This window comes from Parambassis ranga, chromosome 2 (genome assembly GCF_900634625.1).
Source record: "Parambassis ranga chromosome 2, fParRan2.1, whole genome shotgun sequence".
Lineage (NCBI taxonomy): Eukaryota > Metazoa > Chordata > Actinopteri > Ambassidae > Parambassis > Parambassis ranga.
The window spans coordinates 43,697,617-43,725,094 of record NC_041023.1 but is presented as its reverse complement, the minus strand read 5'-3'; the positions used below and the strand labels follow the sequence as shown (position 1 = coordinate 43,725,094).

The 27,478-nt window shown below is 45.8% G+C and overlaps 1 protein-coding gene across 3 annotated transcripts in view; it reads right to left on the bottom strand.

The window, feature by feature from the left end:
* LOC114432213 (partitioning defective 3 homolog B-like) overlaps positions 1-27,478 on the bottom strand; it is a 96,575-nt gene that overhangs the window by 24,856 nt on the left and 44,241 nt on the right. For 2 of the 3 annotated variants that reach the window (XM_028400087.1, XM_028400086.1), the window contains exons 13-21: positions 27,144-27,230; positions 24,503-24,587; positions 23,087-23,222; positions 22,539-22,648; positions 19,757-19,801; positions 14,437-14,652; positions 13,685-13,889; positions 2,891-3,001; positions 2,407-2,682 (exon numbers count right to left, since the gene is read on the bottom strand). In XM_028400087.1, coding sequence (XP_028255888.1) covers positions 2,407-2,682; positions 2,891-3,001; positions 13,685-13,889; positions 14,437-14,652; positions 19,757-19,801; positions 22,539-22,648; positions 23,087-23,222; positions 24,503-24,587; positions 27,144-27,230 — 1,271 coding nt within the window. The remainder of the gene's footprint in view (positions 1-2,406; positions 2,683-2,890; positions 3,002-13,684; positions 13,890-14,436; positions 14,653-19,756; positions 19,802-22,538; positions 22,649-23,086; positions 23,223-24,502; positions 24,588-27,143; positions 27,231-27,478) is intronic. The other variant, XM_028400089.1, reaches the window with a different exon arrangement.

The window sequence follows — 27,478 nt, the reverse complement described above, 5'->3', positions numbered from 1 at the left end:
GTGTCATGTAATCCTCGTGCCACTGCTTAAACTGCACCGGAAATCCGGAAGCAGGCTCACTGATGTGTCATTTACTTAACAAGCTCACCTTCATCTTTTCTTAGCACAATGGTGCATTTTACAGCACACACCTCTCACGAGTCCTCACATCTCCGCTCCCTGGCCTCCTGTTCTCTCACTCTCCTCTTTCATCTCATCTCTCCGTTTTTTTTGCTCCGGCTACAAAGACTGCCTTCTGGCTAATAAAGTTTGACAAGCATAGCTAACCTTTTTTCTCCACAGGTCAGCCTCTAGCGCAGCTCTAATCAAATGTGACGCTCATCACGGTACACACCTGCCATCGAAGGTCTAATGAAAATGTCCGACTTGCGGAGGGCTTTGACAGGAAGAGACGGGAAAGGGTGGGGGGGCAGTGGAGACATGTCTCAGAGGGTGAAACTATGTAAACACACATGTGCCGAGACATTCAAAAACATTTGGATAATGATATATTAGCTTAAGCATCTCACAAGCATACAGCGTCTCCCACATGTATAATAAAGACAGCATCATTAAAAGCCAGTATGACATGCATGTTCCCATGGAAACCATAAAACTGTGCACACCGCAAACTATTTAAAAGTAACCGAAGACGTCAAAAACAGACTTGTTATAGATTTAAATACACAGTTTGTAAGCTTACACCTATGAATTTCTGTGGACCACACACAGAACAGTTGCTAGGCTACACCGGGCACAGGAATATTACATGTGGGTGGCTGTCTATTTCTGATCGTGTGTGTGTGTGTGTATGAAAGGCTTCCGACCTCCTGGCTAGCTGCATGTGTTTTAACAGATGTTTGTGAATGGGTGCCATCGTCCAAAAGCCGCAGGTGGTGGACAGGATCCTGGTTTCAGGTCTGTTCCAGGAGGTGGTTCCAGCCTGGGTGTCCACCGATCGCAACCGCAGTTTAGCTTTATTATTATGAAAACGTGCACCATAAACACCCCTCTAACAACATTATCAGGCATTTATTTGTATCTTTCTTTCGTCTCAAGAGACTGCAGAGTTAACGAGACAAAGAGAGCTCCTCATCCATCACGCTAATGCTAAAGACTATCTAATATACATTATGAGGGAAAAAAAAACAAGGGAGGGAGATTGGTTAAGTGACACACTGAGAAACACAGAGGAGAGGGAGAAAACAGGCTGGTAATGAAGTACCCACCACTAGTGGATGAGAGCTAAAGTGGTCTAACAGATCTGTCAGGCTCCTAGACTGTGGCTAATTATCCCTCCTCCTCCTCCTTTGTCTGCATCTTCTCCTCTGTCACTGCTTCTCTCTTGAATTTCCTTGTTTTTCCTTCTTCCATCTTGGCTCTGTCTTTCCTTCCTCTTTCTCCTACGTTCTCTTGTCTTTCCTTCCGTCTGTCGCTTCTTTCCATTCCCATCTGTCTCCTTTCCATGTCCAGCCTCTCTCTCTCTCTCTCTCTCTCTCTCTCTGTGTATCCGCTCTTTTTCTGGATAAGATTGGGTGTCTGGGGCTTAGTTTTTTGATTTGCAAGTCAATAGTAATTTCTGTCAGAGAGTTTAAGTTGAGGGAAGTTTTAATGTGGCCTGTATTATTTCATACGGGAAATGATACATTTGCATTACAATCCTCTCCAGATTTCCCCTCTCTGAAAAACTTCTGCAGTAATACTATATAATATGGAGGGAATGGCAACGTGGATAAGCGGCCCACGTCTGCTAGCATGAACCCTTTGTTAGCCTGGAAAAGTGACAACCAAACATTATACTAGGATTTACTCAAGCTGATGTGCATTGTACCTTTAAACCATTCTTTTCTGGCTGTACTCATGATGGAAAAAAACGAAAGGTTACAGTTAGGATGTGCACCGTGGGCTTCATATATGTATCAAGAGGCAGACAGTGGTGATTGCATGATTTCAGTTCTGAGCATGAACAGACGGGGGGGATGCAGCTGGTTGCCTGAGATTCACATTAACCTGAAGAGAGGGCTGTGCACAGACAACCTTGGGCTTTCGGGTACGAGCCCTGCTGCACCTGGACCCCTTATAAATATTTTGTGTGTGTGCCCTGTGCTGTGGTAGAGATGCAGGTTTTTTGGGAGTTAGGGAAGTAAAACTAAAAGTGACCCGCAGCTTTTTTTTTGTAATTTACCAGACATGACTTCAGTTGTGTTTTTAAGACATTTCAGTATAACTGAGAGTTACATGAATCATGCATGGTGTAACTGTGTTCATATGCAGAATTAGGGTGGAACAGTGTAAGCATGCATTCATGTTTTATGCATTTTTTTCCCAGCTTGGCAGACCATAAGTATGAGGAAACACTCTCGGTCAGTGACCTTGTGTGTGCACCTACACATATTTAAAATCCTTCTCTCTACATTCTGGGCTCACCTGTCTGCCTGTGTCTGAGGAGGGGCTCTGGCCTTGTTGACCTTGGCGTACAGCCCTTCGAGGTCCTCAGAGGATGCCTGCAGCAGGTGAGGCCCCCCTGCCGGCGCCGCAGGAGAGGGTGTGCGACTGATGCCCGACTGCGGTGAGGGCGGCTGCCGGAAGTTGTTGATGCGGGCGTAGTTTGGGTCGCTGTCGTCGTCCTCCACGTCGGGGATTGAGGCCCGGTCAGGGGTGACGTGGCCGGAGTGGATCTCGGCATAACGTGGATCATGGCTGCTGGAGAGAAAGCGGTTCAGATACACATGCATGAGGATCTTTCTGTGTGAGTGACAGACAGGGTGAGCTGAGCAGTAGATTTTAGGGACCAGGTGCATGAGAATGACTCACAGCTTGTCAGGTAAAGTGTCAATCACAGCACTTTACCGCTGTGAAAGATGTTTTTTTTTTCTACGTGTGAGTGCTCTCTAATAACACAGACTCTTACCCGTCTCTGGTGTCAGGGATCCTGTCCAGCTCCTCCTCACTCAGGGCCTCCAGTTTGCTTTTTGATGCTTTCGCTGCCTCTTTGCTCTTGTCTTCTTTCTTCTTCCCAAACCTAGACACAAAACAAAGGGGATTTGAAATCCTGGCAGACGTACTTTTTATTTTGAAGGCACACTTTACGTGCTTGAATCGGATCCTTTTGGAGCCTCTTATGACGAAACGAAACATTCACTCGGGCAACAGAGCTTGCATTAATTGATGAAAAGAGACACCAGAACGCACACCTTGCGTCAGCCTCCTAAATGTTGACACACACACACACACACACATCAAGACAAACTCATCCCAGCTTGTTCATTAGCTGCTGTGCCTGGAAAGAGACTGCTTAATGATAGATACGGTTATAATGTCACAGCAGGCTCCTCGGTGTGAGTGTGTGTGTGGGCACATAAAAACAGTATAGTTGTCACATAGCATATGGAGCATGAATATTTTAACATGTTCGATAAAATAGCTGCTACACTGCAGTGCGTTATGCTTTCCTTATGGCCATTATGACCATCATCATCATCATCATCATCATCGTGAAGCGCTTTACAAAATACACTCGTCACCTCTGCTCGTGTTATAATGAAGCTCACACTTTCATCAAATTAACCAAGCCTCTTCCTCTAAATATTTCATATTCTTCTTCACATCATCCTACCTCTCTCTCTCTCCCTCTCTCTCTCTTTCTCTCTCCCACGCCTCTCTTTTTTCGCCTTTCCTCAGAGCTCCCGCTGAGCCAATCTAATGTCTGTGTTTATCTCATTAACAGCGAGGCACTTCTCATTACGGCTACAGGCAGATACGTGGCCTGAATGGTAACCTGCTGGCCTGGCCAAGTGAAAACCTGGACAGGGATGCCACATTGGCCTGGCGCCGTCCTGCCAAACCAATTAGTGTTGTTTTTAGCTAATCTACTCGCTTCACTTGTACCTGTGTGGGTTTACTGTTGCCAAGAGCAGGTCAGCAGAGAAAGAGCGGCACAATCAAAGCTTATTTTAACACAGTTTGTTCATTTTTATGGCTAAAAATTAAAACTCCTGGAACACACATATATGATCAAACTGCCTGAAAAACATCTTTAGAATAAATACGGCGTGCATGTAGAAGCTTCAGGACTAACTAAGCCCTGGAATGACTTGTGAGATTTAAGTCACCAGTCTTCAATGCCAGAGCAGCTCTAACTATGACTAAACTGAGCCTTTAAGCAAAACTGCTTCATCACAGCTTCACCCTGATCTCTGAGCAATTTTAGGAATGTTAAATCTGTCATCTGCAGCATCCGTGTTTTATTTTTATTTCTGATATCACTGCCGCTGTTACTTCCTAGAGATCACTTGCCAGAGAAGCAGAAACAGTGTGGGCGCTGCTGCAGCATCTTTTTTTTTTTCCCCCCTCTCTCTCTCTCAGATTTATTTTGATTTTCTACGCACTCTTATATTATGCCGGAGACAAAAGCACACTCCCAATTACTTCAGTGATAACCATATAGAAATCAGCATTGTTGGAAAAAGAAATATCAGCACTATCCATTTTATATGCTTCAATAGACCTATAATTATACTACATATAAATATATGATTATCCCAAATCCCGGGTTTATCTGGCGCTAGATTCACCCCGCCTCCACACACACACACAGACAAGCGCCTTAATCAACATTCTAAGGGGCAGAGGTCCACAGTTGGACCCATCATTATATCTGCATTAATTAGGAAAGCCGCTCTTTCTCACTGCATTGTCTGAGAAGAGAGGAGGAAAGGGGGGCACAGACTGGAGGGTGGGAATCCCAATTAGAGACATGTACCTGCCATGAGAGAGGTGGATGTCCCCCTCTGTCTCCATTACCTTATCCCCCGTTCTTCACTAAAACGCCCATCTTTTCTGCTTGGTGAAAGCGACTCGTCTTTCCTCTCTTTTTTTTGCTCTTTCAGAAATCTGACAGTTAATTTCCTGTCGACTGCAGCTGGATAAAAAAATGCACCACGTGCCAAAAACAACTCAACAAATAAGCACAGTAAACTAGCAATAAATAGAATCCTTACAGACACAGGTAAGCAGACACACACATATATCAATGCAGGCGACACACACGTAGTAACTCTGCAGGGAGCTGCAAACAGTCCCATAGAACAGGGCATCTCATTAACTTAGCATTATCTACCTGCACAACCACTCCATCAAACTCTCATTAGGGGGAAGTAGGGTGGGGGGGGGGGGGGAGTGTCCGGGCCAGGCAGGCTGCTCTGGTTTCCCTATTTAATACACTCCCCACTGTCACAAGAGCTACCAAGAACCATTATTAGCGTGTCGTCGTCATTAGTCCGACACTCTCGCTGCAGCCTTTGCATCACCTCGGTGCGAGGATGTTGAGTGTTGATGAGCACATGAGAGCTTATGCTTGTATATGTGTAAAAGATACTATTTAAAGTTAATGTATTATTTCAATCTACCTACATTCCCTCAGCCGTCACAAACTTTTTCCCAAAATCGACGCCTCGATTTGGATGAAAAGCGGCCGCTTCGACCTGAAACTCCCTGCAACGCAAGCTGCTGAAAGGAACCGGACTGACTGTAATTACTGCAGCTACTGTCATTCTCATTACTGTGGGGGAGACGTGCAGTTAGCCGTGCTCTAATGAGGCTCTATATGTAACACTGACATCACAGCCAGCCATTGTGGGGATGTCACCAACCTGACCTGTGCAATTAGCCCTTGGAGAGGGAGGGAGAGGGCCAGTCTCTATCAGACAAACTATTACACATAATTGTCTTAACAACTGTGTCAAATTGCAGCCACAAACTAAAAAATCTCTTCTCTCTGTATCACATCTGCTCCTTCTATATTAATTTTTTTTTTACTTTCACTCGCAGCATTATGGGGTTCTTTGCTCTCTGCAACTGTGACAACAACTCTGACGGTGTGCAGTTGTGTGTATAGTCTTAATAAGCTTTCCTATCTGTTGCAACAGGGAGTCTGTGGGTGGTTGGTTATCACCAGGCATAATGAGGGATATGAGAATGCTATCTGTTGGGGCTGTGTGTGTGTGTGTGTGTGTGTGGAGGAAGTCTTTCTTTTTAGGATTTAATTGACGCATGTGTACATTATGTGTGCAAGCTCACACACTTTCTGAAACTTTTGAACAGCCTCCATGGGCCTCATCTCTGAGACAAAGACAGTGAGCATCCTGGCCCACAGAGAAGGAAACATTGTTTTCAACCATAAGGATGTCAAGCATGTAAAATTATGTCAATAGAGAAAAAAAAAACACAACTTAATGTGCTCAAAAATCATCTTGTAACACTTGACGACATGATCTACAGAAGAAGAAGGCGGCTGTAAGTGAGAGAGCTGTTCAAATATCCCATTTGCCTCTGGGAATGAAGGGAGAAAACAAAGAAAAGAAGGAGCAGGAAAGAAAAGGGGAATTAAATGAGTAAGCCAGAAAAAGTGAAAGCTGGCTAAATAGCCTATCGGCCTTGGAGAATAAACTACGAATAAGAAAACAGACTGAAAGAAAGAGTGAGAGATGGATGGGTGAGCCAGAGCTCCTGTGAACGTGTAGCTCAGCTGGGGAGGAATAAGGAGCTTAGGAATATATAGAAGGAATGCTGCTGTGTTCAGAGGCACGGGGGGAGAACAGTTAATCAGCCAAGCAGAAATGTTATCGCAGTAATTAGATTGCTCTGTATGTATTTGGAGAAGAGTGTGCACATCTCAGCAGAGTTTGCAGTAAAGAAAGAAAAGAAGACAGAGGGAGGGTGAAGGAGAAACAGGCAGAGTGCGTTGCAGAGAGAGGAAGATTAACACTATAGAGAGCTGTGATGTAACACGGCGCCTTCTTCGCCTGTTCTGGCAACGCGGCGCTGCTTCACGGTGAGTCCAGTCGGAAAATATTTCAGGCTTGAAATAGACAGAATAACGCTGATGGTGGAAAATAGACAACAAGCGCTCTTTAAAAATTGGTGTGGATTCCTTGTGGAAGCGGGGATCAGGCTACAAGTGGACACAGAGGTCAGGCCAGGCCAGTGAAAGCAGGCAGTGACGGACAGCAAGGCCAGCCAATCCCTGCTCTCTTTCTTTTTTAAATAAAATCCCACCGTTGCTCGATAATGAAAACAGCCAGCAGGCCCTGAGATTTCCCCACCGGGCATAATTAAATCTATTTATCTGACTTCCTCTCCATATGCCCTGCACCGCATACCAGCAATTTGGCCCAAATCAGCCTCCATTAACAGCAGATATAAGCAGTGATAAAACGCCAGAGAGGGATGAAGGTGATGCAGCTAGATGCTAATCGTAGTTAAAACAGCTTCACTTAGAACATATTAATAATGTACGGGGGAAGATACGAGTGGAAAATACATCCACTGGTTCTTATTTTAAGTAAGCAGCAATAAAAAAAAAAAAAAAATCTAAGCTGCTTCTGCATGAGGAATGTCTTGCAGATCCACCTTGTATAGCACTAGTGTTAATCAACAAACACATGAAAGTGAAAAGGGGAGGAATTGATTTAATTCCCACTTTAAATGAGTCAGGTAAGACGCACTGCAAGTTGTTCTCAAGGGAATAGGAAGTAGAAATGGAAAGCTTGTCCTAATCAACGCCTGGCCAGTCCCTCGAGTGCAGATACTTGGGAGTGATGGAGGACAGAGACGATAAGAGGGGTGGGAAACGCTGAGAGGAGGACTAGACCACAGGGCTGTAGTTGTCCCTCTATGCATGCAGTCTGATCTCTGCGTCGGCTTTACCTGTGTGTTAAATGAGGCATGGAGTGGCAGCACTAGTAGGTGCAGTTCCTCAAATGGCCACTAAAGACTAGCCCTAAAAGCCAATTTATTCCGCACTGGCATCGTGATAAAAGTGGAAAAAACATGCTGTGAACTCTGCAGTGCTTGTTCTAAAATTCTTCACATTCTTCCAGCTGCAGGCTGAAGAAAAGGCTAGGTCGCCACCGCTACAGATGAGAGCCAATGGCAAACTGGGAAAGGTTAGACTCCCGGCTCCTCCGGCTCCCCACTCATCCACAGATGAGAGACACTTAACCTCCTCCGTCTGGAAAGCAGAGGTCAGGATCTGCATGTATTTGAGTTGGAGATACATGAGGGGGCAAAGAAAGTCAGAGGCAGTGAGAGTGTGTGTGTGTGTGTGTGTGTGTGTGTGTGTTCCTCCATGTGTCTGTCATTAGCCGACATTAAATGACAGAGGAAGCCCATCCATCACACGTGACATGAAGATGACTGGAGAGGACATAACCGCCATTGGAGGTGTAATGGCTTCCTGGCGCCCCCCGTGCTCTGAGTGCACGTGTGTCCATGAGTAGGTAAGATCAAATGCTAATTGGTCGTGACTGTTTCCTGTGGCCACATGAATACCTTTAATTGGCCGGTGAGTGATGGGCAGCTGGCTGCTGAGCTGTCTGGCCAATACAAATGTGTCTGCACTTCAAAAAACGGGTCATTTCAAATCGCATAACTCGATAGGGACTGATTGATCGAGAAACCGATCAACACAAATGGACGCCTCGGCTCACTGTCTCATCTGATAATTACAGTACGGGGCAATAACTCACTGTACAAATGTGGGTATCGTGTTCCTCAGCTGGCTGAGTCACAGACGAATCAAACGGAGGAGTTTTATTCCTAATGAGATCTCTGTTATTGGAAGAATATGACAGCATCTCTGGTGAAATAATCACTGGCAGAACATTACAGAGTGATTAGCTCTCTGAAGACGGCTCCTTACATAACAAACACCAGGAAGAAAACTGACTGACTCAGGACTAGAGAGCGTATAATTAAAGAGCATACACCTTGTGGCTCACAAACTTGCTGCAAGGAAAAGGTAAACAAGTTGTTTAGAAGCCTGTGAATAAAGTAATTAATTCTTCCAACTGCTCCAGTGAGCTCCACCACAGTCAAACTGCAGAGGCCGGCTAACACACACCTTCCCCTCCAGAGCTGTGAGTGGGAGACATCCAAATGGTCAGGTGCAGTCAGAGGTATGAAAGACAAGAGACATAAAAAAAACCTGCAATGTGAGAAGAGAAGGGGGGGGGGGACTTCAAGGGGAAGGCATGTAGAGAGCCAGAGCAACAGGAACAAGGAAGGTGGGAGGGACCGGCGGAGGCTTGTTGTGACTGCCCCTTTATCAGCTGATATATATGCATGAGGATTTCCTCATCATCTCCACTGTCAATTCCGCGTCCCTCTGATATTTGACTGACAGCTCGCATCAACACCAATAAACCTGCACATCATTTCAGGAAAGCTGGCCCATCGTGCTGAATGGAGGGTGGAAATGGAGGGAAAAAAGTTAATTTGTTTTTCCGGCGGCTGCCGAGGGTGATAGCGCCTGTGTCTGTTTGCCTCCGCGGCAAAGTTGTAAATTAGAATTGTGCGCTCAATGGTGAGTGCAGGGGAGGCTGCTTGTGCTGTGTGAAAGCTCATTTTTTAACAACAGTCAAAATACTTGGCGGCTTTTTATATTTAGGCCGTCAGGAATCATGCAGGGAGCAAATTGTGCACAAATCTGAATTATGAAGAGAAGACGGAAACAGCTGCCATTTTAGGACTCTGTGAAGGATGAATCAATTGCTCGCTGTATATGTAATTATAATGGCACATACCAAGGGGCTAATGCTAATAAAATGAAAGCGAATGAACAAACACAAAGCAAATACACCCAGTTCCTTCCTGCACGAGGCCATGAAGACGTCAAATGTTGTTCTGGCGTCCAGCCGCTGTCTCCATTTCAATTATTCCGACCTCTGCCCAGGGAGAATATGGAAAGTGCATTTAAGGCTTGATTAATAAGCCATGCTGCTGTGTCCACACATGCCAAGTGTTGCGAAAGGAAGTGATCGGTGGTTTTGTTTTATGAAAAGATAAAGAGGTGAATAGAGATGAAGCTAGAGAGTGTGATAATGCGTAGCCACAAGAGGTTGCTTTGTCCTGTGAGCAGAATATATGGCCTTATGCATATTTTACTAAATGTGAATAAATACTCCCTTGAAGATGCAGCTAACAGCCCTTTAAATGCCAGATAAGATGCTGGATCAAAGAAATCCACCTGCAGTGCATTCACCAATGCTAGGATTAGGTAGCACACCTTCCATTTTCCCCCATCACAGCTTAGAGTCACAGCTAAGACACCCACACAAACATGTCAGAGGGATTTTGGTATGCCTTTCCAACATGGCTGACAACCAGAGCCCGTCTGAGAACTCCATCCTTCCTTCTATCCTCTCTGTTAAACTGGCAGACCAGAGCTCATATTAGCACACGTAATTGCTGAAAATCATGAGCTTGTGTGAATCCATGCAAGGACTTAAACGCTCATTTTGTCGCTCTGTTAAATCAATAGCTGATTCAGGGACGGAGACATGACCTGGTAAAGGAACACTGGATCACAGAAAGAGAAGATAAAAGAGGGAAGTAAGGAAAAGGGCACCAGGAAGGTTGCAAAGAGAGGAAATAAAAGGCATTTTAGGATCATCAGGAGACTAAAATTGGAAGAGCGAGGGCTCAGGGAGAAGGAACGAGGAGGAGGAGGAGGAGTGCACAATAACAGCAGTAATCCATCAGAAATCATCTAGCAGCCAGCCCCTTCAGTTTGACATCCAGACTTTGGTGGAGCAAAGCACAGCCCACCAGTGACTACCTTTCAACCCTGCACATTCTGCTGCTCTGCGATAGGATGAGAGCGGAACGGATGGCGCTAATTGGCTTGCTTCCCTGTCGGATTTCTGCAGCACTGCAGACAGAGCAGGAAGAGGATGTATGATGCTGTATGTGGATTTGTAAACAGCAGATCAGAGCGTGCGGCTTTCATGTCCTTTAAAAGGGAAGGGGTGTTGGTGCGCTGTCACTGCACGCCGATAGCGACAGCTCGCCATTGATCCTGACTGACTGAGTGACTGACGGGGGGACGCGGGACAGACGGGATGTGTCAGTGCCCGGCAGGGCTGGTGGGGGCAACTGAGCAAATGACACATCAAGTGATTGGTGACATGCACTCAAGCAGATAGGGAGGCATGTGCATTAAAAGAAGAGGATGTTAGTCATGAGCTACATCCTTCAAACCGTGACCTCCTGATTAAGTCATGCTGGATAAAACATGTCTGACTCTTGTACAAGGCAGAGTGTGAGCTCTGTAAAAACTAGAATCAAAGCCACGATCAACTTCCACTCGGGCAACCTCAGGCCTTCTCTGTTCAAACATATAATAATATTGTTGGCAACAGTTTTACTCCAAATGTAAATATCCTTATTTGATAAGGACATCTGAAACCTCTGACCAGGCTAACCTCCCTCTGTTGTGGCAGCGACGTTGAAAGAAAACAGAGAAAGAGCGGCCCCGAGTTGCAGTCTGTCGGCGGCACCCCGAGGCTACGTTCTCGGCAAAGACTTGGCTTCTGTCTGCTGAATACAGACGAGACGAGCAGTCGAGCGCTGCTGCAGGAAGGTCTGAAGGGCACTGCCATTTGTCTTGGCTTATTTTAGCAATCAGGGAGACAAGATGTGAACTGGGCTTTAGAGTGTGTGATGGAAAAAAAGAGGAGAAGTCACATCTGAGGCCGTCTCTCTGCAGAGTCAGTGAACAGAGCCGACTCGCATCCTAAACGTTAAGAGTAACACAGCATATCATTTCTTCGTCTTAAATTGAAACAGTGTGACTCATCATCTCACTGTTTTAAGTCATCATTAGATAAAAATGGCCAAGTCACATGACCAGAAATACCAGAAATCACAGATACCTTCTACAACAGTGGTCCCCAACCACCGGGCCGGGGACCGGCACCGGTCCGTGGGTCATTTGGTACCGGGTCGCACAGAAAGACTGAGCAAAAAATATATTATTCATTATCTGAGTCTGAAAGCTGTTTCATTTTATAAATGGATCAGATTCATCCGCCTGTGCCTTTAAGCACCTGCCCAGACGCTTGTCTCGGTCACGGGATACGGCGCCCCAAAATTAAGCCCACAAGCAGCAAAAATGAATAAAACACAAACGTCTTTGGAGAGCTTCTTCGGAAAGGGGAAAAGGCCTAACGAGGAGACAGAAGAAGAGGAGCCTACCCCTTCAAAGAAAAAGAAACCTGCATTTAAAAGACTATATCAGGACCAACAGGTGATTCTCACACACCAAGTCCGCTCTGAGTGATATGTGGCGACAGACTCGCAAATGAGGCAACGAAGCCTTCAGAACTGCTTCGGCACTTAAGACCAAGCACCCTGCATTAAAAGACAAGCCATGGAGTTTTTTGAAAGAAGAAAACATGAATTAACGACGGCGAAAACAAAATGACGGAGTGGACTGGACATAAGAAACACGCTTCGGGTGTCATTGTCTCCCATTATCCCCAGATGGGACCGCCTCATTGCTGAGAAAGCTCAAAGGCTCCCACTAGTTAGGCATAAGAGTAAGTGGTCTTTTTATGCACTTTGTTTTTATTTTATTTATTTTTTTCTGTGCCGGTCCGTAAAAATATTGTTTTACATGATACCGGTCCGTGGTGCAAAAAAGGTTGGGGACTGTTCTACAATATATATATTTTTTCCACTCATGTATGTATGTAAGCCAGAGTCGGCCTCACGTCCAGCTGTTTGCAGCCCACTCCCGCTATTCAATTTCAAATACTAGCACAGCTAAACTAAATATTTACAGCCGCTGAAAGAACAAGGCCAGCATCCAGCATTTGTTGTGCTAGCTGTTACAGCGCACACTTCCACTAGCAGAGGTAAATTGAGGTCATATGTTTATAATTTGCCCTTTTCCTAATGCTGCCATTGGAGTAAAATAACATTTGAGAGCTGCAATCAGATTGAACAGCGCAATACTCCAGCTAATTAAGTCATATTTCAAGTTCAATAACAATCAAGTCGGCCAGATAAAGGCCAGAGAGAGAGAGAGAGACGAGTGTGTGTGCACTGCAGCTAATCTGGAAGCCTTTAAAAGGAGTCGGCCACTGTGCAGGGAGGGAGAGTGGGAACATTTGTGCAGCATATATGCAGAGATCTCCTTCCAAACTTTATATAAACACAATCTGTCACACAGCTAGCAGTGTCAGCTTCTACATATTTTGCCTGCTTCCGCTGTGGGGAAACAGTAGAAGCTTGATTTGAGAGGCCACAGGACAAAGACAAGAAGTGCATCCCGGCTGATGTGTGTGTGTGTGTGTCATCTTGTCCTTCCCCATCCCTAGCCCCGGTGCTCACCCACCATCAGCCTCACCGTGTGAACATCTCTTCCATTACTGCCCTTGACACTGTGGCCGATTGGATTCTTATCTGCCATCTGTAGGGGCCAACGCTCGGGCCCGCGCTATCTCTCGTCACAGCCTAATTGAATCTCAAGTGTTGGAAGTGTGGTGATACACTGACCACACCGTGTCACTGCCAATAGATAAGCATTACTGCTGGAGGATTGGACCACCACAAATCACGATGGGGACACGTTGATAAAAGGGGGTGACAAGCGGTTTGGCTTGGTACTGTGTCTGTGGGACTTTGCTTAGATTGAGAAATAATGGATACCCTCCATTACAGAGGAGGCTGTGTTCATATCCAATAAGCCAATATCCTATAATCCTCCTGTGCTCAGAGGGGAAAGTAGGGCAACCTTTCCATCGATTTCTACATAAAGCCTACATTCTGCTGTTTACAATAAGTATGCATCAGATATTACCCTTCCCTCACAGCACACACACATGTGTAGAAACACGACGCATAAATACAAGTCTCCTACCTTAAGAGGCCAAATCCTTTCTTTTTGCTCTTCTTCTCCACCTCCTCTGCAGAGTCCTCCGCCTTCTTCTTCTCTTTGCTCTTCTTCTCCTTCTTCTTTGGTTTGGTTTTCTTCTTCTTCTTTCCGTCCTCTGCGTCCAGACCCTGGCGAGAGGAGGTGCTGGCGGGCGTCTCGTGTCCAGAGCTCTGCTCCGACAGATCGTCGTCTGAGGGTGGTAAAATGGGAGGACAAGGAGGGCGTGAGGGGCAGAGGTCGGAGTGGATGCACACACACACACACACACACACGCAAACAGAATGCATGAATATCATTTGGTATGCATGTGCTGTGTGTTCCACTGTTGAGACACCTGTTTAGTGAAGTCAGACGGGTCAGACAGCAGCCTCTACACTTGAATGGGTTCTACCCAGGGCAGCATGTTTTCACCTACATGTCAGGTGTGCCAGGAGCGATTCACAAACACACACAACCTCCCACATGCAAGCACGGATATTCAAAATATGCTGCTGTAAGATATAAAGTTGTTCTTTCAAAATTGCTGAGTGGATAAAAATCATGTAGCATTTCATTAAGGTACTTAGGCTAAGCACTGTCCCTTGGCAGGCCTCTGGCTCTTTTTGAGTGCCAGTGTGTTATAAACCCTCTGGGATGCACGCTGGCAGTGTGGTCTCTAATTTAAAATGTCTAGGAAAGAATCCCTTATTACAGCAGCAGCGACAGTCATGCATTAAAGGGGGAACACGGCCGCTTACCGTCTTCAGAAGGCCCATCGTAGGACTTGTCAATGGCGTTACGGAAACTCTGATTGCATCCCCGCCCTCGGACCATGTGTGGCCGCGGACGATGGAACGGCACCTGAGCTTGGATGTGGCTTTGCTTGGCCTCTGACACAGCCGTTTGGAGGCTCTCCAGGGAGCTGGACTTCCATAGGCCCAGGGTTGGGCCCAGAGCTCCGCCGGCTGCAGGCTCTGTAAAACAGAAAGAGGGGCATAACTTTAAACATTTGTTTTCACTTAAAAGTGCAAAAAAAACTGACCTGAGAAGCAGCATTATGGAAACTGTCAGGCTCATGCATAAGCAAGAGAGAGAGAGAGAGGGAGAAGGGAAAATAAATGAACTGCCATCATACTGTACTCGGGTATGGCCTCCAATTCGAGAGGGGAAGAAAGGGAAGACGTAGGAGCGAGGATGCAGTGAAGGCCACAGCTGACTCAGCAGGAAAGGTGGAGGACAGGAGGAGGAAAAAAAGGCAGGGATTTTAAGAGCTATAAGAAAAAGAGTAACCTCACACACACTCTGTAAAGGACAGGTGGCAAAAAATAGAGTTGTACCTCGCAATAAAGCCAAGTACCCTTCAAAGATTTTTAGGACGGTCTGCAAGCAGCGTTTTCCCTCTTTCTGAAACTTTTTTTCTGTTGCGATGACTTTCCTGCATCCCTGCATCATGGCGCTCACTGCTTAAGACGTTTTTTTTTCTTTTTTTTGTCATTTTCAGAGGCTTCAAAGCTTCGAAGTAGAGCGGAATAGGGGAGTGAAACTGAAACGGCGATAGAGTCGAAAGAGGAGGGAAAAGTAAGCGGAGCGTTGCTGCCTTTCAAGTCCTAAATTGACTTTCTGAGAGGAAGTGGGATTTATGGGGAATAAGGGGTTATAAATAGAGAGGGGGGGAGGGGGGGGGGGGGCGCTCAGGAATAAAACGCTCAATTTGAGAGGCAGGATTTGTGTCACAAATGTAATTACGGCTGTCCAGCTCGCAGCCTGATAGAATTAAGCTCCTTGCCAGTGCACTACTGCACTATACAGAGGAACTACGTGTGTGTGTGTGTGTGGGCACGTGTGTGTCTACTACAAACTGTGAGTATTTTGTTCCAAGTTGAAAAAAAAAATTTAAAGTCATGATTCTGCCTGTGAGAGATAGCGGTGTGTGTGTGTCCTTGACCGCCTTAGATGAAACAGCAGCAAGAAACACATGCACAGTTCACTTTTTGAGTGCACTCATTCCATGCATGTCAGGCGGTTGAGGCTGGAGGTAAATGAATAATGAGGGTTTAATAGGATGGATGAGCGGGGGGAGAGGTGGCTATCATCGCCAGCTCGATCCAATGGAGGGTGAAATCGGCGTTTATCACATATCGCTGCCCACTGTGCCAGCAGATGCTCTTGCGGATCCGTTCGCATCATGTCTGCCTGATTGCCACTGATTCAAGCTGGTGCACATATTTGACAAACAGCCTTAAAAAAAAAAGGGGCAGGATGATGGGCAATGCCCTTCACAGCTGCAACGCTCACCATCCAAGATTAAGGAATAATGTCACGTTTTCACTTTGTGTTGGGCTACTTTTATCCTCACATTCAATTCAAAGGCTTGGATGGAGATACGTTGGCACAATCCTGCGTTAAGAGAAACGTTGGAAGTTGGAGCTTTTCTCTGCTCTGGCCACATGAATGGCAGTGTGTGTGTGTGTGTGTGTGTGTGTGTGTGTGTGTGTGTGTGTGTGTGTGTGTGTGTGTGTGTGTGTGTGTGTGTCTCAGGCTCTGTCCTCACCTGGCATTATCATGCATCTCCTATGACCAGCTGGGATTGTGTTTCCTTGTTGTATATGCAAATACACACCTGCACCCTGTGTGTGTGTGTGTTTCCAGTAACAACACATAAGACAGAATCACCCCGTCACCCTGACAGTCCTCCTGTCTGAAGTGCAGCCCTACCCTCCAGTGTTTCCCGTCTGAAACAGTAGCAATGTTTACTATGAAACTACTACTTATTCAGCTTGTAATTAACCAGTGGCCTGCTTGTGTTATAAAAAGGGCTGCTGAAAACAAAGAGCCTGCCAATTTCCACCGCTAAATAGGTACCTGCATTCAGCAAGGTATCAACAAACATCCACCGACCTCACATGCAAATATGCACCTGATCACTCCATGGACATCAGTGTGGAATATGTATATTATGACTTCTGTAGAGGCTGACTGCTGTCATGTTTGTGCTGAGCAGACAGCCGCGAAGTCTTTGCCTGGAAGGTAGCCCGAGGGTCCTGCTGATCTGACAGGCCCTGCTAGGACTAACACTGCTGCATGACGCAGCTTTGCACTTTAAAACGGGGACAGATGTTTCAATAGCTGCAGCCAACTCCCAAAAATGTCACACACACACACCTGCAGTCCATTAAGTTTCCAGCTCTTTGACTTATTCATACCGTGTGTTCTAGCAACAACGTGCTAATGACACTACCTGACCCACCCTCCCACAGTGCCTCAGCAGGATCTTAACACTTACCTATCCACTGGACTACAATGTGCTCCACAGCCAGCAAGCTTTGTAGCAGACTGGCAGAAGGGTTGCCACGGTTACAAGAAAGTGCCCCCTCCATCGAAACTGCTGGGGGGTGGCAGTGATGTTAAGGTGTGTGTGTGTGTGTGTGTGTGTGTGTGAGACAGAGAGTTGCCAAGGAGACACTTTGGCCAACAGTGAAAAGGGGCTTACTGCTTCTGGCTAGTTTCTTTTTTGAATTGGTTACACACACACACACAAACGAACCACTCAAAGATATGACACAGATCTACACACACACACACACACACACACACACACACACACACACACATTTTTCAATCTAGCATCCAATCTCAGGATCGGCCAATAAAACCTGAAGCCGGTGTTGTGGAGAGCAGTAACAGCAGCACAAGCACATGCATGATCTCTGTGTCAATAAAGGTTAGCGACTTGAACACAGAAACATTAAACACAGTGTTAGAGGGGAGAGAAAGGTCTCGAATTACAATGGATTCTGAATGACCTCATGTCAATAAATGTGTATGAATGGATATTGGCTCTACACAAATGAATGGACAGGATGCATAAAAGTAACCTTCACCGCTCTATGCTGGATTAAAAGAAGAAAAGCTATGATACCATATGAGACGCCTGAAGAGTACACAGTATTTCTAAAACGTCACATTAAACTAAATTACTCCATACAACAAATCTAATTGATGTTAAAGCCAATCAAAACTCCACTCCAATATAAAGACGAGCGAGATGTATGAGGGACCGGCGACATACGGGCTGTTTGTATTTACCCTCCACCTAGATGAATGGCTTTAATAACTTGAGGGGACTTAAAAGGCCATTTCATAATTACTGCCTACCTCCACTGTATTACAGCAGCACAGCAGGGGTGGCAGAGTATATGGATGAGGGCTGCAGGGAGCTGTGCAGAGCGGGACATGTGCCATTTGTAAACGGGTGGCTGATAAAAAGGCTTGTGCAACCAGGGAGAACTGTAGGGGGGGGGATACATTCTCACACACACACACACACAGAGCTGCTAATGCTATATTTATGAAGACCTTTACTGATGGTTAAAGGGACAGTTCGCTTCACCTTCCAATCAGAAAGCAGGGAAATATTTTACATACAGATCACAGGGAGACAGAGATCCAAAACATATCGACCCTACACCATGTGATGCAGTGTGTGTGTGTGTTGGATGAGCTTCCAGGTGTGTTGTAAGAGGGGCAGCCTGCTGCCAGGGGAGATGTTAGATTCTAAGGAAGAGAAATGGAGGGATGAATGAAGGCATATCTGTCCATTACGCTTCTGGCTGTCTGTGGGGAGTTCACACACACACACACACAGGAAGATGCTGGGCTTGGTCTCACTAGCTAGAAGAAAGTGCGTTCCCCATAATCACATAAGGCTGGAAAAGATACAGCTGCAGCTGAGAGAAAGAAAGAAAGAGATGGAGACCCATAAGACTGGAGAATCAAGACACAAGAAAAGAGGAAGAGTGCGAGAGCTAAGAGGAAGAGAGAGAGAGAGAGAGAGAGGAGGAGTGAAGCGCACCTCACAGCGGCTTCAGCCAGAGAGGAAAAAAGGGTTTTAGCCAGATTAAAGAAGCCAGGCGGGCCTCTTAAGACCATCCGCCTAATGAAATATGTCAAAGCCCATAAAGAAACACTGAGGCCATTTAGGGAGGAGGAGGGCGGGATATGGTGCAGGAAGCCGGGCAAACACACTGCATCAGCAAAAATGAAAAACACGCAAAAGCCCTGTCAATACGCATTAGCCAAGACGTCAACTGGAGAGAAGATGAAAAAACATAAGAAGAAAGGAACGCCGCAGTGAAGGAAGGGATGGCTTTATTTATCATTGGCCTGTAAGGGTTATGTGCATTTAGAAATGCCAGGAAAATCACAGGAGGAGGAGGAGGATGGTGGAGGATGGTGGAGGTGAAGCCACTTGTAGGAATGCTGAGTGTGGGAGAAGTGAGGTCAGTACCGGTGTGCCCTGCTATTTTGTATTCCACAGGCAACAGGCTGAGCTGGCAGGCCGCAGGTGGATTTAAGAGGACGGTGTGTGTGTCAGTGAAAGGAAGCCAAAGCCGAAATGCAGCCCGAGATTCTGGTGTGCACAATGCCTAGAAGGCGGTGTGTGTATGTTCTAAATGAGACGCTGAAACCCACAATTAAGATCATGGACTCCAAGCAGACCAAGCGAGCGACGGTCAGCTGAGCATGCAAACTCTCTGAGACAGCGACGCAATTACATTACTGCTATATTTGAATTCAAAACTCTGACTGTGTGGCAGCAAGTCCTTCCTTTTTGACTTCCTTAACCTTTGTAAGTCCTGGTCAGTCTGCAGCACTGATAAAAGCTGTGCAGGATATGTAAGGCTTGACTATAAGAAGCTTTTCCTGCAGTTAAAAATGCAAAAAATGTCCATGAAAGCAGCACTACTTTGATTCTCCATTGTGCAATGTCACTCAATTATTAAAACAAGTGTTCTATTTTCACTTTAAACCAGACTTTTCTTTAACAAAATAAGGCGGAACAGAAGCAAAAGAAACAAGTGCAGCAGAAGCTGTTTTAATGTAATACAGCTGCTGTCAGCCGGGTGAGGATGGAGCGCTGTGGGCCTGGCTGACCTGGACCGCTATAAAGCAGTGAGAGCTCCGACGCTAAGTGCTTCACAACTCAACTTTGTCAGGCGTGGGAGTGAAGGGAGGGGAAGAGGAGGGCTGAGGAGGATGAGGAACAAGAGAGAAAAGAGAAGAAATTCATACACTCACCATTCCTCTGCACAACCAGAGACCTCACGTTGCTCTCATCGGCCACTAGGACACAAAGAAATCACAGAGTAAAGAACTGAAACAGTGTTGTGTTGCTTCATAAATGGTCCTATTGGTTCCTACTGGGGCCGGCACAGGCTGAAAATGATTCTCTCCATAAGATGGAGGGGGACGAGGGACACGGACGGAGAGAGGAAATGAAAAAGAAGCAGAAATATAAGAAAAGCGGAGATATTGTGATGAGACAATGAGAGAAATAATAAAAAAAAGGACGAAGAACACAACACATGTGCCTAATCTAACTAGGATAGGCGGCAGCCACCGCAGGCGCTGCACCATGGGATACAATAATAGGTTTTCATTACGCTGCTATTTCTCTTAAATAATCCTTTTCATTTTTTATGAGGTCAATTTTCCCAGCGGACAGATGAGAGTGAGGCGGGTAGAAAATGAGAGTAAGGGGTGAATATTGAAGAGACGGGTGTGTCGCCACATACAGGAAAAAAAACAGGCATGAGTAAAAAGGTTGTTTTATATACAGTGACGCCCCGCAGCGAGACACCTTTCTTGTGCACGTTTGCCAGATAAAATAAACATGAAATACTTTTTCAAAGTTGGGGAATGAAAATATTCCGCGCCTCGTGACCCCTGCCTGATAATGAAAAGCTTCCTTTTCTGTGGAAGGAAGATAAAAGTCGACATGGCCGGCAGCCAGGTTTGTCTCTCCTGCTTGACTGCTTTTAACCTCCACATATATATATATATATTAACCCATGACTGTTCATTGTACAGAGCAGAGGCAGAGAAGGTGGGCCTTGTTGCCGATCCTTGGATCACTCTGGTGATGCTCTGGTCATGTTGTCCAAACTTTCACCAGCAGTTTTTTCCATTGAGTCATCGCGCACACAAAATCACTCAGACTGCAGAGAGTGGTGTATAGTTTCCTAAAAGCTCTGATGTTTGCATGCACTTTAAGCCTCCTAAAGCTAATCCATATTTTCCAAAGCAGACCTAAGCTTTTTAGGCTGATAAATGCATTAGCAAAAAAAAAAAAAAAAGTTATATATTCAAGTGTTTTATATGATGTTTTATAGTTAGGAAGCAGAAATCCGTCTGTCTGGCACTTTGGCCCCGTTCACACTGGAGAAAGTCATTCCAGCTAGAGTAGGATTGAGCCCAGACAGCCTTTAAGCTGGATGCGTTCAGACCTATTTTCAAATCTGGCTAGCACACACTTGTGTCCGCACTCAATCCGGCTTCATCCAGCATGTTTGCTGTCCTCCAAACAACTAGGTGGCGCCTCGTAATATGGCTAATAATGTGGCTAGCCGGATTCGCTAGCCACATTATTAGCACCTGAGCCACATTTGAGCCAATCCTGCTAGATCCACCTCTCGAGGGTGGATCTAGCCGGCTTGAAATCAAACTGGATTCAGCCGGATTGGAGGTGTTCACACTCGGAAAAAAACACATCTGGATTGATCTGGATGCGGCCAAATCCTGCTTAAGCCACATTTTTTTCCCCAGTGTGAACGGGGCCTTTGACAGCAGGATAAAAAAATGGTATCTGTGACTCCGCGAGGAGTGAGTGAAAGCTCTGAGTCAACAGACTGTGTGCTAAGGCATCCAGGGTCAATACAAGAAGCTCACCTCGCTCTGTCAAGTGGTGTTTAATAAAAGCTAACCTGCTCTGAAGCTCAGACACATGTGGCCCGTGGAGAGTGACTCTTTACATACAGATGGTGCGGACGGGGTCAGATTCAGAGGTTCACAGCTCCTGCCATCTTTACACATGTACACAACCACGAACCGAGAGCTCTGCTAATTACCTTATTTCAGCCCTGAGCACTTTGGAGAGGGAAGGGATGAATAGACCCGCAGAGAAAAAGAAAAAAAAAACACAGATTGAAATGGAGGATGGCCAGAGATGGAGATAGAAGCCAGAGAGTGGAGACAGATAGCGGTGGGTATTGGAGTGGGTCCTCAGTGGGATAGAGGATAGAGAGTGTGTGTGTGTGTGCAGACCACCCTTGTCCATAATGAAAGCCAATCAGCTTGGGTGGCAGAGGCGTGTGCTGCAGGAAGAAAGCCAATCCACTGAACCTAATGAACCAGGATTGGAAATCAGAGAGAGGCAGAGACGAAAGAGAGATAGATAGAAGGGAGCAAGAGCGATGAACTCATCGGGAACAAAGTGCTGAAAGGAAAAGGGAGAGATAAACAAAGACAAAGGGAACACTGACAAACAGAAAAGAGGATGAAAAAGGGGAAAAAACACTGATCTTATTAAAGAAAACTGAAGATTCAAAGACAGATGAAAAGATCGAAGAGGAAAAAAGAAGGAAGGAGGGAATGGAGGGTCAGCTCGGGTTAATGCGAGGAAATCAGCTCCTTCGTTCTCACCTCCACACACTGCAAGCCATGAGATTGGAAACCTCACGCGTTTCATTCACACACAAACACCACAATGACACACATGTGCCTGCACACACACACACTCCAGACGCCGTGTTCATCCAGTTGCACGGAAAGCCCCTGGGTTTATGAGTTCAGGGGGTCAAATCCCCTAAGGCCAGGGATAATAGGAGAGGGCTACATCTCACAACAAAGACAGGCCCTGATAAGAAGCATGTGATCGCTGATGTGGCGGCGTGTGTCTGCAGTCAGCGGCCATGATTACTGCGAGCAGTATATTTGCCCAGTTTGTGAGGTCTGAGACAACAATATGACATATCTGTTGGAAACAAGAGCTCATTTTATTCATGAGTGTGTGTGAACTCACCCAGGTCCATGCTCTTGGATGCTCTGTTGCGAGGAATGTTGTCTTTATCGCTGATGAGCCGGCTGTTGGCGTAAAACTCTGCAGCCGTGTTTGGAAATGGCTGAATCTCACTGCAAAACAACACTCACAGCTTAATCGATCAATAGATCAATAACATCGGATAAGCATGAAAAACACACACACAGTAGACAGGAGTCCAACCCAGATGGCATGATTCAGTGAAACAATAATAACACATTCTGTCTCCATGTGAGTATACTGGTGCACATCACAAAACGTCCCACAATGCTTTGCACAAATGAAAACAACAAATGAGCTTTAAAGGCCACACCAGCCTGCTCATGCAACAGGTAGAAAAAGACAGCAGAATAAAGGTAGCAGGTCTTTACCTATGCATAATGCAAAGAGGCCATTACAATTAGACCATAAAGGCTTAATAATGCATGTAACATTTATCTCATAACACCAGAGGGCCATTAAAGCAGTGTAGCTCTGATGGTGTACTGTACAGGGTGTGTGTGTGTGTGTGTGTGTGTGTGTTGGGGTACCTGTGGTGTGGAGGAGTTATTGGCAATTCTCTATTCATTTCCTCCACAGCGCCAGGGGAGGGCGGCGGAGGGAAGCCCTGGTCCTGATCGCCGTTGCCGTAGTGACCGTAGCTGTTGTTGGCAGCAGGATACGCAGCTGAGAACACACACACACATAAGAAATAATAATTAAAACAATTTTCTCTATCAAGATGGGAGAGAATAAAGAAAAGGTGTTGACTTTGTTTTTTGGCTTTCATCTTGATTGTCATGGGAACTTTACGAAAAAAGAACTGACTTTTATTTTGTAGTAGGTTTCTTTGAGATGTCAGTCAATTCTGAGATGAACTGGCTCAATTTTAAAGTTAAATACATCAACAAAGAAGCGACATTTCTAAGAATTCAGAGATTAAAAGTCATGAGTGAAGAAAAAAAAGGTCATTCTAATAAATATTTTCTATTAAATATTTAGAAAATAATTTGTCTGAGAGCGTTCACATTGGCCCACTTCTGCAGTCTACAATCAGATAATACAATCCTAAACATATTACTATTAATCAGTTTTGAAAACATGCTGTGCACATATTTGATTACAGTGATCAGACACAATGAATAATGGTGTGTCCTTCCAGTGCCGATCAATACTGTCAATAGAAAGCGGAGCAAGGGCAGACATGTAGAGAGCACACACACAACATACCAAATAATCATTTCCACACAAAAAAACCTCAAACTACAAACCTCAAGAGTGCATTATTTCCCCACTGTACACCCTTTGTGTAGAACCCCCCCGCTCCTTGTAGGAAAAAACTACTACTTAGTGTGATGGAGAGCTGACAGAGTCACAGCGAGAGAAGCATCTCCAGCTCCTCTGCATCCCATGGGGGGGTGAGAGGCAGGGAGGGAGCTAAAGAATGAATTTAAAACAGTTTGTTCGTCTTTCTTGTGTGTGTTTTTTTTTTTTTTTTCCTCCCCTTAACACAACCCGCACGCTGCACAATAGGCTGTATGCAAATCTGGCCCACTTAGGAGCTGTTTCATCAGCGTAATGATTCCAAGGTCAGATCTTCTGCACATGAAAAGCAAGCATCGTATTCAGAAAAACATAGTTAATGACTTCCTTTTCTCCTGCTATAAATATTCAGGGCTGAAGAGTGAGCAGAGACACAAACACGCAGCTCAGAAAAAGATGGGACTGCTTTGTAATGCAGCGCTGTGAAAATGCATCGGTCGGCTGCTACACTGACCTAAAACAAAAAAAAAACAGAATGGTGTCATGAGCCATGGCTGAGTGACGACACACACACACACACAGACAAACTGTGTACATACTCAGATGCAGATAAGGGGAGTACACAAACACTCTAAGCCTAATGTTGACTATGTGACAGCTCAAATGGACAAACAGAGCGTGCGTTGTTGAATGTGTGTGCTCACCAGAGTTGTTGCTGGTTGTCATTGGAGCGCCGCCGTTCACGGTGGGTCCTGAAGGTCTAGAGTCTGGATCATGGCTCCAAGGCTCCTGTCCACAAAGAAGAACATGACGGTCAAACACAAAATAAATTGATGGTGCTTCTCATGCATTAAAAGTGTCATCATGTGATGCTGTTCCCCCTGATTTAAGGGACCTTAGACTGGGTGCAATGTGCAGCTCCCCTTTCATTCATTCATTCAAAACAAGGCCTTGTCTTGTTAACCTGCAATAACTCCCCTATAGTGTTGCCAACATGGCCGCCAAGCCGCTGCACTTCCCTGCAGACTCCTATGAGGTGTACCTGCACAGACTCTCTTCATGAGTGCCACTGAGAACACAACAATTAAGCTAATCCTGAGAGCGCTGACAGGCGTATTATCGAACAGCCGTCCAGCACTACAAAGACCCCCCCCCCCCACGCTGCAGATGGAGATAGCAGCAGTGCTGATGGAAATCAGGGCTGGTGGTGGATGAAAGCAGCCTTCGCTGGTCAAAGAGATGGGAGCTACAACTGTCACACACACACACACACATAAAAACAGTCCTAAGATGAATCATGAAAGGTGTTCCAGTAGCTTCCTCATATCACAGCAGTGGGTGGGGGTGTATTCACAGTGTCCCACAGTCTCTGGGGTATCATTAGTGGCTTAATATGTCAGCACATCACAGCTGTCAATCACACTGAGCTCATATATGTGTGTCATATGAATATACACACAAAGTTCTGACAGTTTTCCAGCACGTGTCAGTGATTTAAGATATATCTTATTATAAACCCCCCTTCCCCCCAATCCCTCCATCTATACCGCCATCTATACCACCATCCATCCATCCATCCATCCATCCTTTCAGCCGTCAGCCTCTGGTTTGCCCGAGGCTTTTGAAGCAGCCTGCCAGACTCGCAGTCAGATATCTTAATCCCACAACAATAAGTAAACAGGAGATGAGGCGGAGGAGGAGGGGTCCATCCATGCAGCCAGTGTTAACCTACAGCTGCACACAAAAGGCCTCTGAGGGGGCTTACCGAGTCACCCGTCCCACCTACGGTTTCTGCTTAATATTTGACATTAATCACTGGATGCTTAATGTGGTTTTTAGCTATCGCGATGAAAGTGAGGTCCAGACACAGACCAGACCGACCGCTCAGTGATGAGAGGAGGAGGAGGAGGACTATGCAGATACATACTGAACTTTGAACTGTGTTGGATAGCATTGAACTGCTGCTTGGATAACTAACACAGACACACACAGATGAGATGTAAATGCCACAATAGGCAGGTCAATGGCAATCAACCCAGGAGCCCTCCACTCTTAATACTAAGCTTTAACGACATCTTTTAAGCTTTCGAAAGATTTACATTTAGAATAAGCCAAACATTGGAAGCACGACGACGTCTCTGTGTTTTTATTGTTGTCGTGTAATTTCTAGGAATCTTTTTTTTTGTGTCTGGAGAAGGACTGAAGTAAAGGTTAAAGACCAGCAAAAAAGAAAAAAGAGACACCGAGGCCAGAACATGAAGGAGCAGGGAAGCAAAAAACATTTTAATAAACAGGGAGTGAAGCAGAGGAGGAAAAAAATCCCAACAGAAAAAGAGGCAGACAGGCATGCAGGAGGCTTCAGGTGAACTTTATTTAACAGAGGAGAGACAGGCAGGTGAGACAGGAAAGCAAAAGTACATTCCCCTTAAAAAAAATAAGAAGGAAAAGTTAACATAAGTTCACACACAGGACAGAAAAGAGCAGCCTTTTACAGCTGTGTGAAAAAATAATCAAGTTAATTTTAGTGAGTTAACCCAGCGTGACAGAACACAGTGAAGAATTTAGTGCTGTGAGTCATTTTTTAATGGTGCTGGCAAACGGGAAAGCTTTCAGACAGATTAATATGCTTCCATCGATCACTACAAACGTACTGTAGTCACATGATGTTAGGGATATGGTGCAAAAAAAAAAAAAAAAGAATTCGGAATCAGTGTCATATGATCCTCCACCTCACAGGCCAAAGTGTTGCCTGGTCAGAGCCTGGTTGTGTGCGTAGTTATGTGAGTGTGAGTGTGAGTCTATGTACACGTCTGCAGGTGTGTGTGTGTGTCTGTTGCGGGTGGGTATCCTGCTGTGTGTGGGTGGGTCCCCGTACATCTGCCCCGCCATCGCCCTGATGTGCTCAGCATAGCTGTGCGGCTCGTTTCGTCTGTGGATTTCATCCAGTGTTCGGCTGCGAGTGTGTCTGCTGTCGCAGCTGCGTGTGTTATCGAGCATGTGGTGGCTGTGTGGGTGCTCACGGGGGTCCCTGTTTAAGCCGCTCATTGTCTGGCTGTTTGACACAAACCCGAATTTGTACCGCGTGGTCGGTCTGTACGTGGCGCTTGTTGTTTCATCGTCACTGTACTCATCGTCCCTTTGTGCGAACCCAAAGCTGTAGCCACTACATCTGTGGTTTTGGTTAAAATTGTAAGTGTATCTGGTGTGTGTCTCCCCTGGCCTTTGTGCGTAACGCTGCCTGTGGCTTTGTGGCAGCGGCTCGGTCGCTCGCCTCCTTAGCGTGGGAAGAAAGAAGGAGGAGGAGCGGCGGGGTGGACGCGGCTGATGTTGGTCGCTCACTCGTACCTGATTGCCAGCGCCTGATTGGACGTTGGGTTGATGGGCGGAGGGCACGTTTGCGGCTGTGTTGGGTACAGGGATGGCACTTCCCACCTGTAAATAAAATATATTATACAATCTGGACTTAATACATCAAAGAAACCGAACTGCTTCCTCTTGTCTGAGTGTCAACTTAATCCTAAAACTGTTCAATGATCTGCTTATGAAAACTGACAAGTAGAATGTAGCTTGTGCAGACTTTACACCCAAACAAATCATCCAGCATGACAGTCACGCTCACAAAGAGCGCTTTTACTCTCATTACTTTTACTACAGATGTTCTATTCTCTGGCTGAGGTTTG